This window comes from Microcebus murinus, chromosome 32, assembly GCF_040939455.1.
Source record: "Microcebus murinus isolate Inina chromosome 32, M.murinus_Inina_mat1.0, whole genome shotgun sequence".
NCBI classification, from domain to species: domain Eukaryota; kingdom Metazoa; phylum Chordata; class Mammalia; order Primates; family Cheirogaleidae; genus Microcebus; species Microcebus murinus.
The window spans coordinates 3,989,500-4,004,594 of record NC_134135.1 but is presented as its reverse complement, the minus strand read 5'-3'; the positions used below and the strand labels follow the sequence as shown (position 1 = coordinate 4,004,594).

Here is a 15,095-nt window from a genome sequence, read left to right as displayed (position 1 = left end):
GGATTGCTTGAGCCCAGGAGTTTGAGGTTGCTGTGAGCTAGGCTGACGCCATGGCACTCACTCTAGCCTGGGCAACAAAGCGAGACTCTGTCTCAAAAAAAAAAAAAAAGAAAAAAGCATACAAGTATACTATAGATATATATTAATGGAGATACAACATATATAGAAATACTTCTGACATCAATAACAAAAAGTCAGTGAAGATATAAAGGAGTACTTTTTGCAGGTTATAGAAATTAAGTTGTTATCAGTTTAATACTTTACAACGTTAAGATGTTTAATATACCTGTAATTGTATCCTTGCCTTCAAAATATCTACAAAATATACACAAAAATAAATAAAAGGGAGTACAAGCATGTCTCTACAATAAAGCAACAAGACATAAAAGAAGACGGTAAGTGAAAAATGAGGAACAAAAAATCTTACAGGAAATACAGATAGTACACAACAAAAAGACAATAGTATGGCTTTCTCCATTAAAAATAGTTGAAATGTCACTATCTAACTCAGGACTCGGAAGACACAGATTGGAGGAATAACAGGATCCAACTACATGTTGTCCACAGCATACTCACCTTAGCTCTAAGGATACAGGCTGAATTTGAAAACATAAAGAAATGATACTGCAAGTATATGGTATCCAAAAGACAGCAGAGGTGGCTATACTAATACACACTTTAACTTAAAAAAATCTTTAATCAGAGACAAAGAAGGACAGTATATCATAATGAAATGATCAACTCACCAACAAGGTACACTATGTCAAGAAATATCATAGTTCCATATATAAAGCAAACATTTACCCATTTCCATAATGGATAGAACAATGAGAGTTGATCAATAAGAAAGTAGAGGATTTAACTATCAATATAAACCAGTTGGACCTAACAGACACACACAGAACATACTACCTCAAAATAACAGAATATAAATGTTTCTGTGACGTACATAAAGTAATCTCCAAACTTGACCTGATGTTAGGACACAAAAGGAAGTTTTAAAAAGATTTTTAAAACACTGAAATCATACAAAGTATGTTTTCCTGTAAGAGTGGAATAAAACCGGAGATCAATAGTATAAGGAAAACTGGAAAATCAACAAATATGGGTACATAAAGACACTTTTAACCAATGTGTTAAAAAAAACCACAAGGAAAATTAGAAAATAATGTGAGACAAATCAGAAAGGCAACACCACACACCAAAACTTATGGGATACAAAAACACCCAGAGGAGTTGAAAGAGTTTTTCCTATAAAGCCTTACATTGAAATAGAAGATCTCAAATCAATAACCCAATTTAATACCTTATTGAAGCAGAAAAAGAAAAACACATCCAAAGAGAGCTGGAAGAAGGAAATAGTAAATATTAGAGCCAAGACAAAGAATAAAAAAGTATAGTGGAAACCAGGAAAATAACAGTTCTTACTTTGAATAGATTCTGAAAACTGAGAAAATTAATAATATTAAATAACAGGAAAACCTCAAAAGCAAAAGCAAAAATAGACACATGAGACTACATCAAGCTAAAAAGCTTCTGTACTGCAGTAAAAAAACAAAAGAGAACAAAACAAAACTAGCAAAATGAGACAACTCGAAATTGGAGAAAATATTTTCAAACTATCTACCTATAAGAAACTCAAACAACTAAACAGCAAAACACTAAAGAAGATGATTTAAAAATGGGCAAAAGACCTTAATAGACATTTGTTACGATATGATTAACATCTCAAATTATCATGGAATTGCAAATCAAAACCATAATGATATACCATCTTGCTTTAGTTACAAAGGCCATCACCAAGAATAATAAAAATGAAAACAAGTGGTGGCAAGGATGTGGACAGACAGGACGATTATATACGTTCGGTGGGAAGGTACAGCCATATAGTAAACGATATGAAGGTTCCACAAGAAACTAAACGTACAACTACCATATGATCCAGAAATGCAATTAGTGGGTATATATCCAAGGGGAAAAAAAAGAGAATCAGTATACTGAAGTCATATCTGTACTCCCATATTTACTGCATGATTTACAATAAACACAATGTGAAACCAACCTTGTGTCTATCAACTGTTGAATGGATAAAGAAAAGGGGCATATATACACAATGTAACGCTATGTAGCCATAAAAAAGAATAAAATTGTGTCATTTGCAACAACATGGATGGAACTAGAGGTCGTCTTGTTAAGTAAAATAAGCAGGCACAAAGAGATAAATATTGCATGTTCTCATGCACATGTGGGAGATAAGAAAATGGAGGTAAAGAGTAGCACGGTGGTTAAAATGCTTTGAGAAAAGGCTGGGTGCGGTGGCTCATGCCTGTAATCCTAGCACTCTGGGAGGCCCAGGCAGGCTGATTGCTCGAGGTCAGGAGTTCGAAACCAGCCTGAGCAAGAGCAAGGCCCCGTACCCCCATAATATGCCGAAATAAAAAAACAAACAAACAAACAACAAAAAGGGAACATCATGTGCTGGTGCTTTTCCAAAATCCCAGCCCCACATTAAGGTAGGAGGAAGCACATTACAGATGGATCTAGGAAAATATTTCACAAATTCATCCACTGAATGTCCACCAGTGAATGCTTATGGAATACTGTAAGACGCAGATGTCTTGCTGTCTTCCAAAAACTACTAAATCAAAAGCATGGGGGCAAAAAACAAAGAATTGGATATTTTAAAAGCTACATGGCTTTATGCATACATCAGCCTAATATGGTGAAGGGAAGAACATCTGAAAAAGGGGAACAGGTAAAGTCCAGATGGTACATTATGAAGCTTTTAATTTCTCTATCAATATAGCTTCATTCAGTCAGCAATGCGGAGGGGTCCCAAGAGGCAATCAGGGAAAATATACACATCGTGACTTTTAGAGAAAAGTAATTCTCACCCAGGGAGACCAGGTTCCTATAGTTCTCCAACATCACGTCCCTGTATAAAGTCCTCTGAGCAAGGTCCAGGCACATCCATTCCTCCTGAGAGAATTCTATGGCCACATCCCTGAATGTCAAAGGCCTCTGAAATGAAAACACATTTTACCGAAGGGTTATGGAGAGCGTTTTTATGTTTATACAAAAAGAGAAGAGGAAAGAGGTGAAAGGATCAATTCATTGAATTGGACGTTCTGACAAATCCAAGTAAGGTATTTTTGAGCACATTGTTTTTCCCTAATTCTCTTTTATTATACTTTTCCACTAAAAGTTCTAACTCCCTCTAAATGAGTATGGATTTTCTTATTTTTGTAGACAATAGAAGAAATATACAAATGAAAAAATCAATGCAGGGTTATCTCTAGAGATGTATTAGGTACTACTTGTGACACTGGAGTGATATTCAGTATCTAGATGAGCTAAAGTATAAATGGTGACTTCAGAGATGACAACATCTATGACGCCTTTAAAGAAAGGTCAGAATCTAAAATCCAACATGATGAGAGCAATGGCAGTGACTGAAGCTTCTGAACACTTCTCATGTGCTAGGCGCTATTCCAAACACAAAAACAAACAGAAAAGATGGCTGACAAGTGAAAAGGCAGAGGGAGAGTGTTTACTGGGTACATATTTTCAATTTCCCAATACAAAAAATTTCTAGCAACTTGTTGGACAATAATTTGAATACACCTAACATTACTGAACTGTGAACAAGGGAACAAACTTTACTAAAACACGTATCAAAGACATGATCAAAGACCAGAAAACCCAATTCTCACTGGAAGATGTGGAGATGTAAAGACCTCTGTGATGAGAAGCCATTCAAAGACAAAGAGAACATATGAGATTTCCATGAATCTGACTGTGTCGTGTCACAGGAGAACAAACATAATTAAGAAAAGAAAAAGAAAATGGAGGCATTTACCAGGCTCAACACGAACCTCTTATAACATTACATAAATAAAATACTTGAAATAAGATATACATAAAAATTCAAATTAAACGGAGACATAATCAAAATGTTAAACAATAAAAGTTTAGATGTAAATGAAACATACTATTCTGTAATTGTGCAAGGCCTTCCAAATAAAGATAAACAACAGACACAAGCACAATAAAAACCAGGTGGTATGAGAAAAAAGTTGCTGTTTCATATTTAAAGAATGTATAACCTAAAAAAAGACACCAGGATATGTATAAGGAATATAAACCACAGGATACAAAATAGATCCTGAAATATATGAACTCAAAATTGAGCAAAGTATGAAAATCCTTTTTATATATACATGTCCAGAAAATAACGAAAACCATGCTGACTTACAAGAAACGGAAAAATGTTAATAGAAATGTTTGTCATTTTCCCAGGGTTTGAAAAATATAAAAAGAACAAAGTAGCAAGTTTTGTTTAATGAGGGAGAATCTCACACGTTCTAGGTAGCAGAGGGTATCCCTGCAGCTGGGGTAGGGAAGCAATCTTAGCAGATCTAACAAACTATCGCCTGCTTCATCCCAGAGGCAGCAATCACTCTTTCAAGTGCCAACCTGAAGGAACCTTCAAACGTCTGTAGAGATGTAGGCAGCCACAGAGGCAGCCACTGTGACATTCTGTATAACAGTGAAAAATTATAAAGATCCACGTTCAGAGAATACTCCAACGAAAATGTGAAATAGCAAGCTATCCATGTTTACTGACATGAAAACATGTAAATTCTCACAACCAGCAGGATAAATAATCACAAAGAAACTTTCCCTGAAGAATTCTTACTAAAATCTCATAACAACGGGGAATATATCTATACAAAACTTGCTCTGCCTCCTGCCAAACAATTGACAGGAGTGGTCCCCAAGTGACACTGGACGGATGGTGGCAGATTAACAGAGGGAGCTTTACATCTCAAGGTCTCAGCTGCATCTTTGTGTGGAGTTGTCCTTTAATACAAACATACACGGGAAGTGATGTTTAACATAAAAAATATATATTTAATAACAATTGGTGGAAAGAAAATATGGCTGCACCCTCTCTGATGACAAAGTAATTCTGCTTCAATACCTGAGCAAAATTATAATCATTTTTACCTAAAACACCTGTTGCAGAAAAGGTTCTGCAAGAACACCAGAGTCTCCGTGGAATGGATGTGCTGAGAATGGTTTAAAAACTTTCCTGCTCTTCCACTAACCAACTCACAGATGTGAACCTTCCTGAGAACCAGAGATCTGTACAAGTGACAGAAAGTGACCTCAGAAGTGAGTCTGAGCTTCTAGTCACTATTGGAGCCACTGTACCTACTGGCTTTGAGAAAACAGCAGCAGATGAAGTGAGAGAGAAATTGGGGTCATCATGCAAAATCAGGAGAGACCGTGGCAAGATATATTTTGTCATTTCAGTGCAAAGTCTGGCTCAAGTTCACTGTTTGAGATCAGTTGATAACTTATTTGTGGTGGTTCAGGAATTTCAAGATTACCAGTTCAAAAAAAAAGAAAGAATGCGTTCTAAAGGATTTTGAAGACTTGGCTAGAAAACTTCCATGGTCAGACCCTTTAAAAGTATGGAAAATTAACACCAGTTTTAAGAAAAAAAAAAGTGCAAAAAGATAAATCAGAATTCAAGTAAAGGGAAGATTAATAATGGAAAAGAGAAGAACAAAATAGATGAGACAGGTATTAAAGAGTTCCTTGACAGTGCTTTAGATTCACATATCTTAGATTACTATGAAAATCCAGCCATCAAAGAGGAGATATCAACGTTAGTGGGTGATGATATGGCATCCTGTAAAGATGAGACTGACGAATGACAAGAAACCGAGCCTCAAGTGCTGAAGTTCAGAGTTACAAGCAACAGGGCAGGGGACAAACAATGCTTTACCTCCAACGAGGTGGCAAGAGATTTTGGAGGTGCCGTTCAAGATTATTTTAAGTGGAAGGCTGACATGACCAACTTCGATGTGGAGGTTCTCTTGAAGAAGAAATGTCACTGGGTCACAGTGAGATGGAAAGGCAGTGGAGATGAGAGGGACTGAGGGAAGGCACGGGTGAGTGTGAGCAAACACAATAGGCAGGACGCTTCAGAGTCACAGATCAGCAACTCCAGTGCCCGGCGTGTCAGAAAGGAGGGGGACACAGAGCCACCCACTGAGAACATCACCTTACCTGAGTCACAGCCATTCCTGACTCCTTTCCTTTCCTCTTCTGGACTTCTTCTACACGTAACTGGAGTGTTTACAAGTCAATCCTGAACAATAAAAATATGCTGTTTAATCCTCAGAACCAACACACCCCCTTGTGTGACAACCACACACACAGGTTGGAGACTGGATACTGCTGAGGACATGGCTCTAAGCAGGGAGCAGAGTCAGCGGGTGCGGGGGGTGCCGGGCTTACCACCTCTGAGTGGAGCTCAGCCCTGGCTTCACATTAGGGTGTTGAGGCATTCTGCGACTTCATCTCTTATGCCCTCTTACTGGAGATTCCCATTGACAGTGTTAGGTTAGGCACAGGCTTAATAACATTTAGAGTTGATTCTATTCTGTGTCCAGTCAAGGTTCTGAGTCCTCCATTTGTCAGGGCTGAGGTCCCTGCAGGGGTGAGGGGGGCTGTGCTCTGCATCCTGTTTGGTTGGGGCTGGCTCTGGCCCAGGAGGGGAGCTCAGCCCAGCCCAGCTCCCCACTGCTGCAGCCTGTGGGAAAGATGGTCCCCTGTTGCCCATGGCCCCAGGAGAGATGCAGAAACAATAAACTCCTGCAGGAAGCCCAACCAGTGAGTTTTTGACACCTTTTGTCAGATCTTGTTCCCCTCCTGGTTAAGCCCACACACTCACTGCAGCAAGGGAAATGGGAATCTCTAGTAAGAGGGTTAAGACATGAATCTGCAAAATGCCTCAACACCCTAATGTGAAGCCAGGGCTGAGCTCCACTCAAAGGCAGTAAGCCTGGTAAAACCTCCCACCCTCTGACTCTGCTCCCTGCTAAGGGACATGCCATCACCAGTGTCCAGACAGTGGAAGGTGAAGGAGCAGAAACTAATAGCCATTGTACAATATGGTCCACAGGGGGGGTTGAGAGTATTGCTGGAATGTTAAATAGGGGCATGTCACAGAAGTCCCCACTGAGAAGGGGATATCAGAACAAACACCAGGGAAGGAATGCTGTTTGTCATCTACAGCTGAGGGACCACAGGGTTCTAGGCAGAGGATCAGGCAACCTGGAGGCCCTGAGGCAGGAGCCACCTTGGCCCCAGGAATAGGAAAGAGGCCTGCGAGGCTGGAGCAGAGCGAGGACGACACAAGCAGGAAATGAGGCCAGAGAGGTCTAGGGGGAGCAGAGCAGGCAGGGCCAGGTCTGCACACATTTCTCTCCCACACCTCAGAAGAACACTGGAAATGATGTATTTCCTCACCTGTTTTAAGTAAATATGTAAATTTTTTTATTATTAAACCACTTACGAATAATATAGTATTTCCTATGTTTTAAATATATGACAGTGTGCTCAGCTAAGCCCCAGGAAGCACAGGGGGGCCTCACCTGACATGTGGGGACTTCAAGGAACACATTTTGGGTGTTCAGAAAGTTGCTTTTGGACATTTGAGGGTGGAGATGCCTGTGAGATGGTCCAGCACAGATGTCACAGGGACAACTGGCCAGAGGATTCCAGAGTTCAGGGGAGAGGGCTGCAGGGGAAATGAAGACATGTAGTGGGGCTTAAAGCATGAGATAAGATGTTAAGGAAAGGCAGGGGGTGTGCACAGAGAAGAGAAGAGGTTCAAGGGCAAAGCTGTGGGTCACTCTCACATTCACAGAACAAGGAGTTCAGGAGACTCCAGCAGAGACAAGTGTGAAGTCTTTAGGAGCCAAAAAAAAAATTAAAATAGGCCAGGCACTATGGCTCACACCTACAATCCCAGCACTTTGGGAGGGTCACTTGAAGCCAGAATTTTGAGACCAGCCTGAGCAATATACTACCAAGACCACGTCTCTAGAAAAAATTTAAAAATTAGCCAGGCATGGTGGTGCATGCCTGTAGTCTCAGCTGCTCAGGAGGAGGCTGAGGCAGAACGATGGTTGGAGCACATAAGTTTGAAGTGACAGTCAGCTATAATCATGCCACTGCACTTTAGCCCAGGTGACACAGTGAGACCATCTCAAAAATAAATTAATTAAAAAAAATTGTTTTACATAGATTTCTAATAGTTAGTGGTATGTCCCCAAGGCAAGAAAAAAGAAGCAATGATCATCTTTGCAACATGCTGCTGACAGGAAAAGGAAGATGATGACAGGAAATGAAATGATGGATTTAAAAATGGCAAGGTCAGTGGTGACTCTGAAAAGGAAAGGATTAGTGGAAGGGTAGATGTGCAAGCTTCATTGCAGTGGTAAATCAAGAAATGAGGGCTGAATTAATGAAAGAATACAAACAAGATTTCAGTATTTGTTCTCTTAAATGGAACATAGATAAGGGATGCTTTACACAAGAAGGAATGCAGTTAACAGAATACTTTTTGCTTTAATGATGGACTGTGGATGGAAAATAAAGGCTTTATTATGTGTATGTTTTAATGGACAATACTTCCTTCGGGGTAAGCTGACCAAACTAACTCCCTTGAACTAAAAATGGACAATGCCATGAGGGAAGGATGCCACGCCGTCCAGGGACTTCGAGTGTGGCTGGCAAGTGGGGCACAATCGCAGGGCCAGCGACAGTCAGGAGCAGGGACAGACCATTCCCAGTCACCGTTGAGCAGAGACTACAGGCCCTGCGACAGGGGGTGGGCCTGTAGGATGTAAATAAAACCTGAGTGACGTGATAGAGGCTAACTGACTTGCGGAGGGAACCCGAAATGAAAAGGTGGGAGAGGTGGGAGACTAGACCTGAAGGAAGAGAAAGGGCAAGAGCTGTGATGATTTAAGGACAAAGGGTAAGATCAGGGACAAAGACCTGAGACAGGAAAGGTTTCTGTGTTCGGGGAAAAGAAAAACGCAAATGTGATGGGGTGGGGGAAGAAATCCTGTGGGACCCAAGCTACCTGCCATCTTGGCCCCTGTACTTTGGCTTTTGTACATCGCTTGCTTGCTTGCCACTTACCCTGACTGAAGCCATGACAGGCTTCTGCAGAATAAATTTTAAAAAAACCAAAAAACAAGACCCCAGGACTCCAGGGGAGATACTGCAAGGCACTAACTGATGAGGTACTGGAAAGTCCCTGGAACCTAGCTAACCAATCAGAATACACGGCCAGCGTGATCAGTGCATGAACAGTTTATGTGGGGTTTCTAGATGCTGGGTGGGCTCCAGTTACCAACTGTAACCAGTAACCTGAGTTGCACAACAACTAAAAGTATAAAACCTGTGCTAAAACCTTGCCAAAGGTCCTTGTCCGTTGAGAGGCCACTGCGTTGGTGCTGCTCTGGGACCTAGACCGGAGCTCGAGCTAATCCCAATAAACTCCCTATTGTAACCTAAATTATTCCGTGACCAGCTCTTTGTTTTGGGGTATCGGGATCCGGACATAACAATCTCTAAGCCTAGATCTGAAGGAGAAAGGGCCAGAGTCAGGACAATTTAGGGACACAGGGTAAGAGCAGGGACAAAGACTTGGGACAGGAAAGGGTTTGGACAAAGATAAATGCAAATGTGACCAGGGTAGAGAGAGCCACGAGGAGGGTGGGCTCCCAGGAGGAGGCTGCACACACTGTCAGGGCTCTGTGACACAGGGCTGTGGAGCCACAGGGAGGATCTGGACTTGTCCTCAGGAACATGGGAAGCCCCAGAGGAGGGCTCAATGCCAGGGACTGACAAGACCTGCCTTTAGATTTAGCCCCGATAATCCTAACGCAAAGAAAGGCCTCTGTACATGGTTTCTGTCTGACTCTAAGGCCGCTTCTTCCCTTCTTGTGGGTCTGTTTCCATTTTGTTTACAAACACACACTCAATTTGGCCAATCATTTCAGAGGCTAAATGTCAAATCAAATTGACGTTTTCTGGTCTAGTCCCTCAATTCCGTGTTACAGGTGGACTCACTGAGGCCACAGGGGGAGCCATTTCACCAAGTTATCTAAGAAGGTCTAAGTTGAGTGAGAAGAAGGAGGTATAACTAAATTCTAGTACAAAGGCCTAGAAGGTCCAATGAGGTGAGTTGGTCTTTATCACACCTCCACTTGAAAATTGCATGACAACATGCCGTCTCTACTATAAATGGAAATTAATTGCCCAACTAATATATATACAAAAAAATTTAGCCGGGCATGGTGGCGCATGCCTGTAGCCCCAGCTACTTGGGAGGCTGAGGCAGGAGGATTGTTTGACGCCAGGAGTTTGAGGTTGCTGTGAGCTAGGCTGATGCCACAGCACTCACTCTAGCCTGGGCAACAAAGTGAGACTCTGTCTCAAAAAAAAAGAAAAAGAAGAAAACAAAATTGGACAACCATCTTTCACATGTCTCAGTAAAAAAACAACAACAACAACAAAAAAAACCCTCTCCTTGGACATTCTGATGCTACTGATTGAAAACATTTAATTTCCTTTTACAGGAAAAATCACAGTAATATATTGGTATGTGTTCACAATTACATGAACACATAGTTACTGGTGTTGAAGACAGTGAAAGATAATCAATTGTAGAAATAAGTTCTGAGCAACTTTTCTAATCAACAATGCGTGGACTCTTTTAGAACATCATTCCAAATTAATCCTGTCCATCTTTCAACATATGCACATAATGGAATAGAGGGACTCCAGGAAAACATCTACTTAGTAAATCACAGATAACCATTTGGACCGATTATATGACGAAAAAAATTGAATAGACTCACCTGTTAAACTAGGTTTTGATTTTAAGGTAAAAGGTCACTGACATCTTTTCCAACTATACACTGAAACAATCTGAAATCATTTGTTGGTTACCAGGGAATGTTTTCAATAAATATTAATAATAAACAGTGGAAAGCATCCAGACCTCCATCTAAACTATACATAATTAATTTCAAAGAGAAACTATTGTGAAATGTTTTAATAATGTAATCAATTCTTGGGTCAAAGGGAAAAATTTGAAAATATATTCTACTTAGAAAAGAATTAAGTGAAGTGCACTGATTATAGGATGCCACCAAGGTTTATTTTAGAAGTAATTATATATGGAAAATCAACCTGAATAAACTGCAATTTATTTCAAACTTAAGAATAAATGAATGAAATGAAGGGGAACCAGAAAAATAAAAGGTAAATCCATTACCAAATGAAAAGAAAAATCAACGTTCCTTGTAAAAAGCAGCAAAAAGCAACAGAGACTCATTTTTTGTTCTACTTCACTTCCCTAGTCCCCACCCCATCCCAAGAAAGGAGGGTGACCCACAACTGAATGAGTAAAGTCACTGTCCTCTGGCTGAACAGGGACTGCAAGTGGAAGCTATACTCTGATGCCATAACTATAAAATGCACTAGCCCTTATGCACAGGAGTTTTGCAATTCTCATGCTCATCTGTGTAATTTAAACACACAAAATTTAAATTCATTATATAACAGAGAAAGAAATCAATGTATTACAACTTGATCATCCATAAACAATCAAGTCACCACTCACCTGGAATCAAGTTCACCCACTTTCTTCGTTACTGTGTTTGCCACCCTCATTACGCACATATCCCTCATTCTCATCTTCTCTCTTTAGCTCTTTCTCCCCCTCTTTTCTTAATTTTACCCCCAGGTTTCTGACCCCCCTCTCCTCTTCTGCTTTCTCCCCTTCTTCCCTCTATTCCTTCTCTTCCATCTGAGCTGCTCCAGTCTTAAACCTTGTTTCACCTGCTTGTTGCTCTTTCTCTCCCATCTTTTCATTGTCCCCAATCTCCTATATTTCTGCCTCTTTCTTTCCCATCTCTGCTCCCCCTCTGCTCTCCCTGTTAAAGTTCTCTTCCCTGTGACACCCACTGTCTCCTCTCTCTGGCACCCCCAGGTCCCCAGGCTTCCTCCCTGCTGTGGTACCCCCTATTGTCCCAGCACCACGCTGCTCTCTCTGCCCTGGCTCCAAATAATTCGTCCTCTCCCCTCTGTCTGAGGTGCCTCCCCTTTGCTGCCTCTCTCCCTATTTTGCTGTCCTCCTCTTGGGAGACAGAGATTCTCTGTACGTTTCTCCACTTGCTTTTCTCCCCCTACTACTTTCTCGGCTTCTTTGACTCTTTGAAACTCCCTGACCCATGCTCTACTTTGACATGTGTGCATGTGTCCCTCATTCTTCCTTATCTCTTTACCAGTCATTCCATTTCCCTCTGCATTCTCTCTCTTTCTCCTGACCCTCTTGCCCCCATGTTCAGCGGGAGGAGGATGGAATAAGATGCCCGCCTCCCAGAGGAGCACATTTCCAGACCGGGGGGGGGGGGGGGGGTAATTTCAGACGTTAGAAGTTTGGACTTGACGACCGGCCCCATCACCTCCCGAAACGCGGGGTCCGGGAAGCGGCGACTGCGGAGGGGAGGATGAGGGGCGGAAGGGCCCGGCCGGGGACAGGGCGGGGTGTCTCAACGGAAGGGCGGGGTCTGCAGACTCCCCCCCGCGGGCGGAAGACGCGGCCTCCCCGAACTGGCGCAGCGGCGCGCCCTGCAGGGGCGGACGAGAGCGAGGCTTGGAGGACGCGACAGACCGACCGCACCTCGCAGGTGAGGACTTTAAACGGCGCGGGGCGGGCCAAGAGGTCAGTAAAGCGCTTTCAGCAGAAAAAGGGCGCGAAAGGTTTCTCCATGGCCCTAAGGCTAAAAGCCTGCGGCAGAGGCCGCCCTGAGGGACACTTCAAACCCAAAACGAAGCGACCCCCGGGACTCCCATGGGGACGTCTGAATTTACTCCCCGTGGAGGAACGCGGATTTCAAGGCCCGCAGTGCCCCCCAGATCCCGGGTATGGAAGAGCTGAGGGACTGCGAAGAGCAGACTTAAAACAGAGAGGACCACACTCACGCGCCGCACCGCGACCTTCTCTCCAGGAGATCGGCTTCCGGGTCTGCGGAAAACTGCGCGCGCAGCAGAGAGGCCAGGCCTGAGCGGGGCGGGCGGGGCCAGGACGTGGCGTGGGGAAGGGGCGGGGCGCGCCAGGGCCGACCAGGGTCCGTGGGACCAGGGGCGATGGGAGGGCGGTGCGGACGCGCCGAGGGGCGGGGCGAGGGGCGGGGCGCGGGCGGGGCCTGCGCTTCTCTCCCCTTGCTGTGCGCGCGTGACTTGTTTTCCGGTTGTGGAGGCGAGACCTGGCAGGGAGGCTGGAGCAACTGCAGGCTCTCTGGGAACTGGAGCGCTCTGGCGGGGTCCGTGTGAGGCAGTGATTGGATCCAAGAAAGGTCCTGTTATTAAAATTAATTTTAACAATAATTCAAAAGCCCTGGATTGTCTGTGCAGCGGGTGCAGACTAGAATGTGAAACACAAAACCCTGCCTGGGCGAAATGTGCCAGGCATTGCATGCTGACGCCCAACTGCACAGAATACAAACACTCTATTTCTGCTCCCCATTCACTCCGGAGGGGGAGAGTCACCCCAGCGCTCCGTTCCAGGATTTTCATGGAAACACCACCCGGGGGCCTGGAGGACTAAGGCCACTATAGGTCACCAACTGTTGCTGTAGAATAAAAAGGTAAATTTTGAAGAGTAAATAGAAATTACATAGTTCTTTCCACCTGATATTTCATTATACACTTGAAATGCTATCCTGCATCCTCACCCTCTGGAATAGCTGGGAGTCTATATTAGGTATTTTGGTTTTTTCCTTTTTTTTTTTTTTTAAATGTTCTGTCAGGTGTCTATAACAAAGCCTGTGAGATAGTCTTGAGAACACATTTGGATTGATTTTCAAAAAGACAAAATTAATTATGCAATATTGCTCAGGGTATTTGCAGGCAGGTTCCTTTTTATATGAATTGAAAAAAAGTAAAACTAGATTAGCAAATTTTAAATAACTTCACTTCTACTGTCAATTTTATGGCAATGTCTGTGAGTTAATATGTACAATCAAGTATGTTTTCTGTCACAGCTTTCATTGTGGAAGGTTTCATCCATCAAGAATTGGTAATTGAAATCCGATCATGTGTAAATGGGAAAATTAACAGATTTAAAATATTAGCCAGTTAAAACAAGCACCATTTCCTGGCATGACATACAGATAAATATAGTATATATACGCTCATTTATAAAACATTCAGTGTCTGGGATAGATTTTGGCATATTTACAAGCTGGATTACTCTGTATTTTGCAATCCTGCTAAATACATATGTTGCCAAGAAGGAACTTTTAGCCTAGGCTTCCATGATCTCAAGCAAACAAATGAATTGATTGTGGTGCTTCTCTTTACACTCAGAACAAGCTAGGTGGCCAGGCTTGGAGGCTCATTCCTGAAATCCCAGCCCTTTGGGAGCCTGAGGTGGGAGGACTGCTTGAGGCTACCAATTTAAGACAAGCCTGGCCTCCATCTATACAAACACAAATACTTTTTTAAAAGAAAACTCAGAACAGTAAATAAGAAGCTGATTATAGCTGAAAGTCATGAATGTATTTTCTATGTGGGGAGTTTGGTTGCTTCTGAAACTTTAAAAGGAGTCACATGAACATACTTAGAAGAAAATTTTTTTAATTTCGTTAATCACAGAAAGGTTTTAACATATTTCTCCTTGTAATATCATTGTAAGACTTAGACCAGCTTATGGAAGTGGGGAATTGAAAAAAAGATACATACAAATTATTAACGATTCAAAAATGATTTTGTTTTTTTTTTAACATAGAATATCACTTTCTTGCCCAGGCTAGAGTGAGTGCCATGGCGTCAGCCTAGCTCACATCAACCTCAAACTCCTGGGCTCAAGCAATCCTGCTGCCTCAGCCTCCCGATTAACTGGGACTACACGCATGCGCCACTATACCCGGCTCATGTTTTCTATATATATTAGTTGGCTAATTAATTTCTTTTTATTTATAGTAGAGACAGGGTCTCGCTCTTGTTCAGGCTGGTTTCGAACTCCCAACCTTGAACAATCCGCCCACCTCTGCCTCCCAGAGTGCTAGGTTTACAAGTGAGAGCTACCGCGCCGGGCCCTCAAAAATGTTTTTAACAATACTTTCACATATTGAGTATGTATTATAGCATGTGACACAAACACACAAATATATATATTCAGATTCTAACACAGATGGAACAATGAAATT

General features: G+C 42.4%; 1 protein-coding gene and 1 pseudogene across 1 annotated transcript in view; one reads left to right on the top strand and one right to left on the bottom strand.

Annotated features, from left to right (window-relative positions):
* LOC142865732 (uncharacterized) overlaps positions 1–12,937 on the bottom strand; it is a 29,204-nt gene extending 16,267 nt beyond the window's left edge. Inside the window, exons 1-3 of the mRNA XM_075998926.1 lie at positions 12,868–12,937; positions 6,082–6,163; positions 2,895–3,021 (exon numbers count right to left, since the gene is read on the bottom strand). Of these exons, the coding sequence (XP_075855041.1) occupies positions 2,895–3,021; positions 6,082–6,096 (142 nt within the window). The 5' untranslated portion in view covers positions 6,097–6,163; positions 12,868–12,937. The remainder of the gene's footprint in view (positions 1–2,894; positions 3,022–6,081; positions 6,164–12,867) is intronic.
* Positions 5,088–6,099, top strand: LOC105859966 (tRNA (guanine(6)-N(2))-methyltransferase THUMP3 pseudogene; annotated as a pseudogene).
* Positions 12,938–15,095: the final 2,158 nt, after the last annotated feature.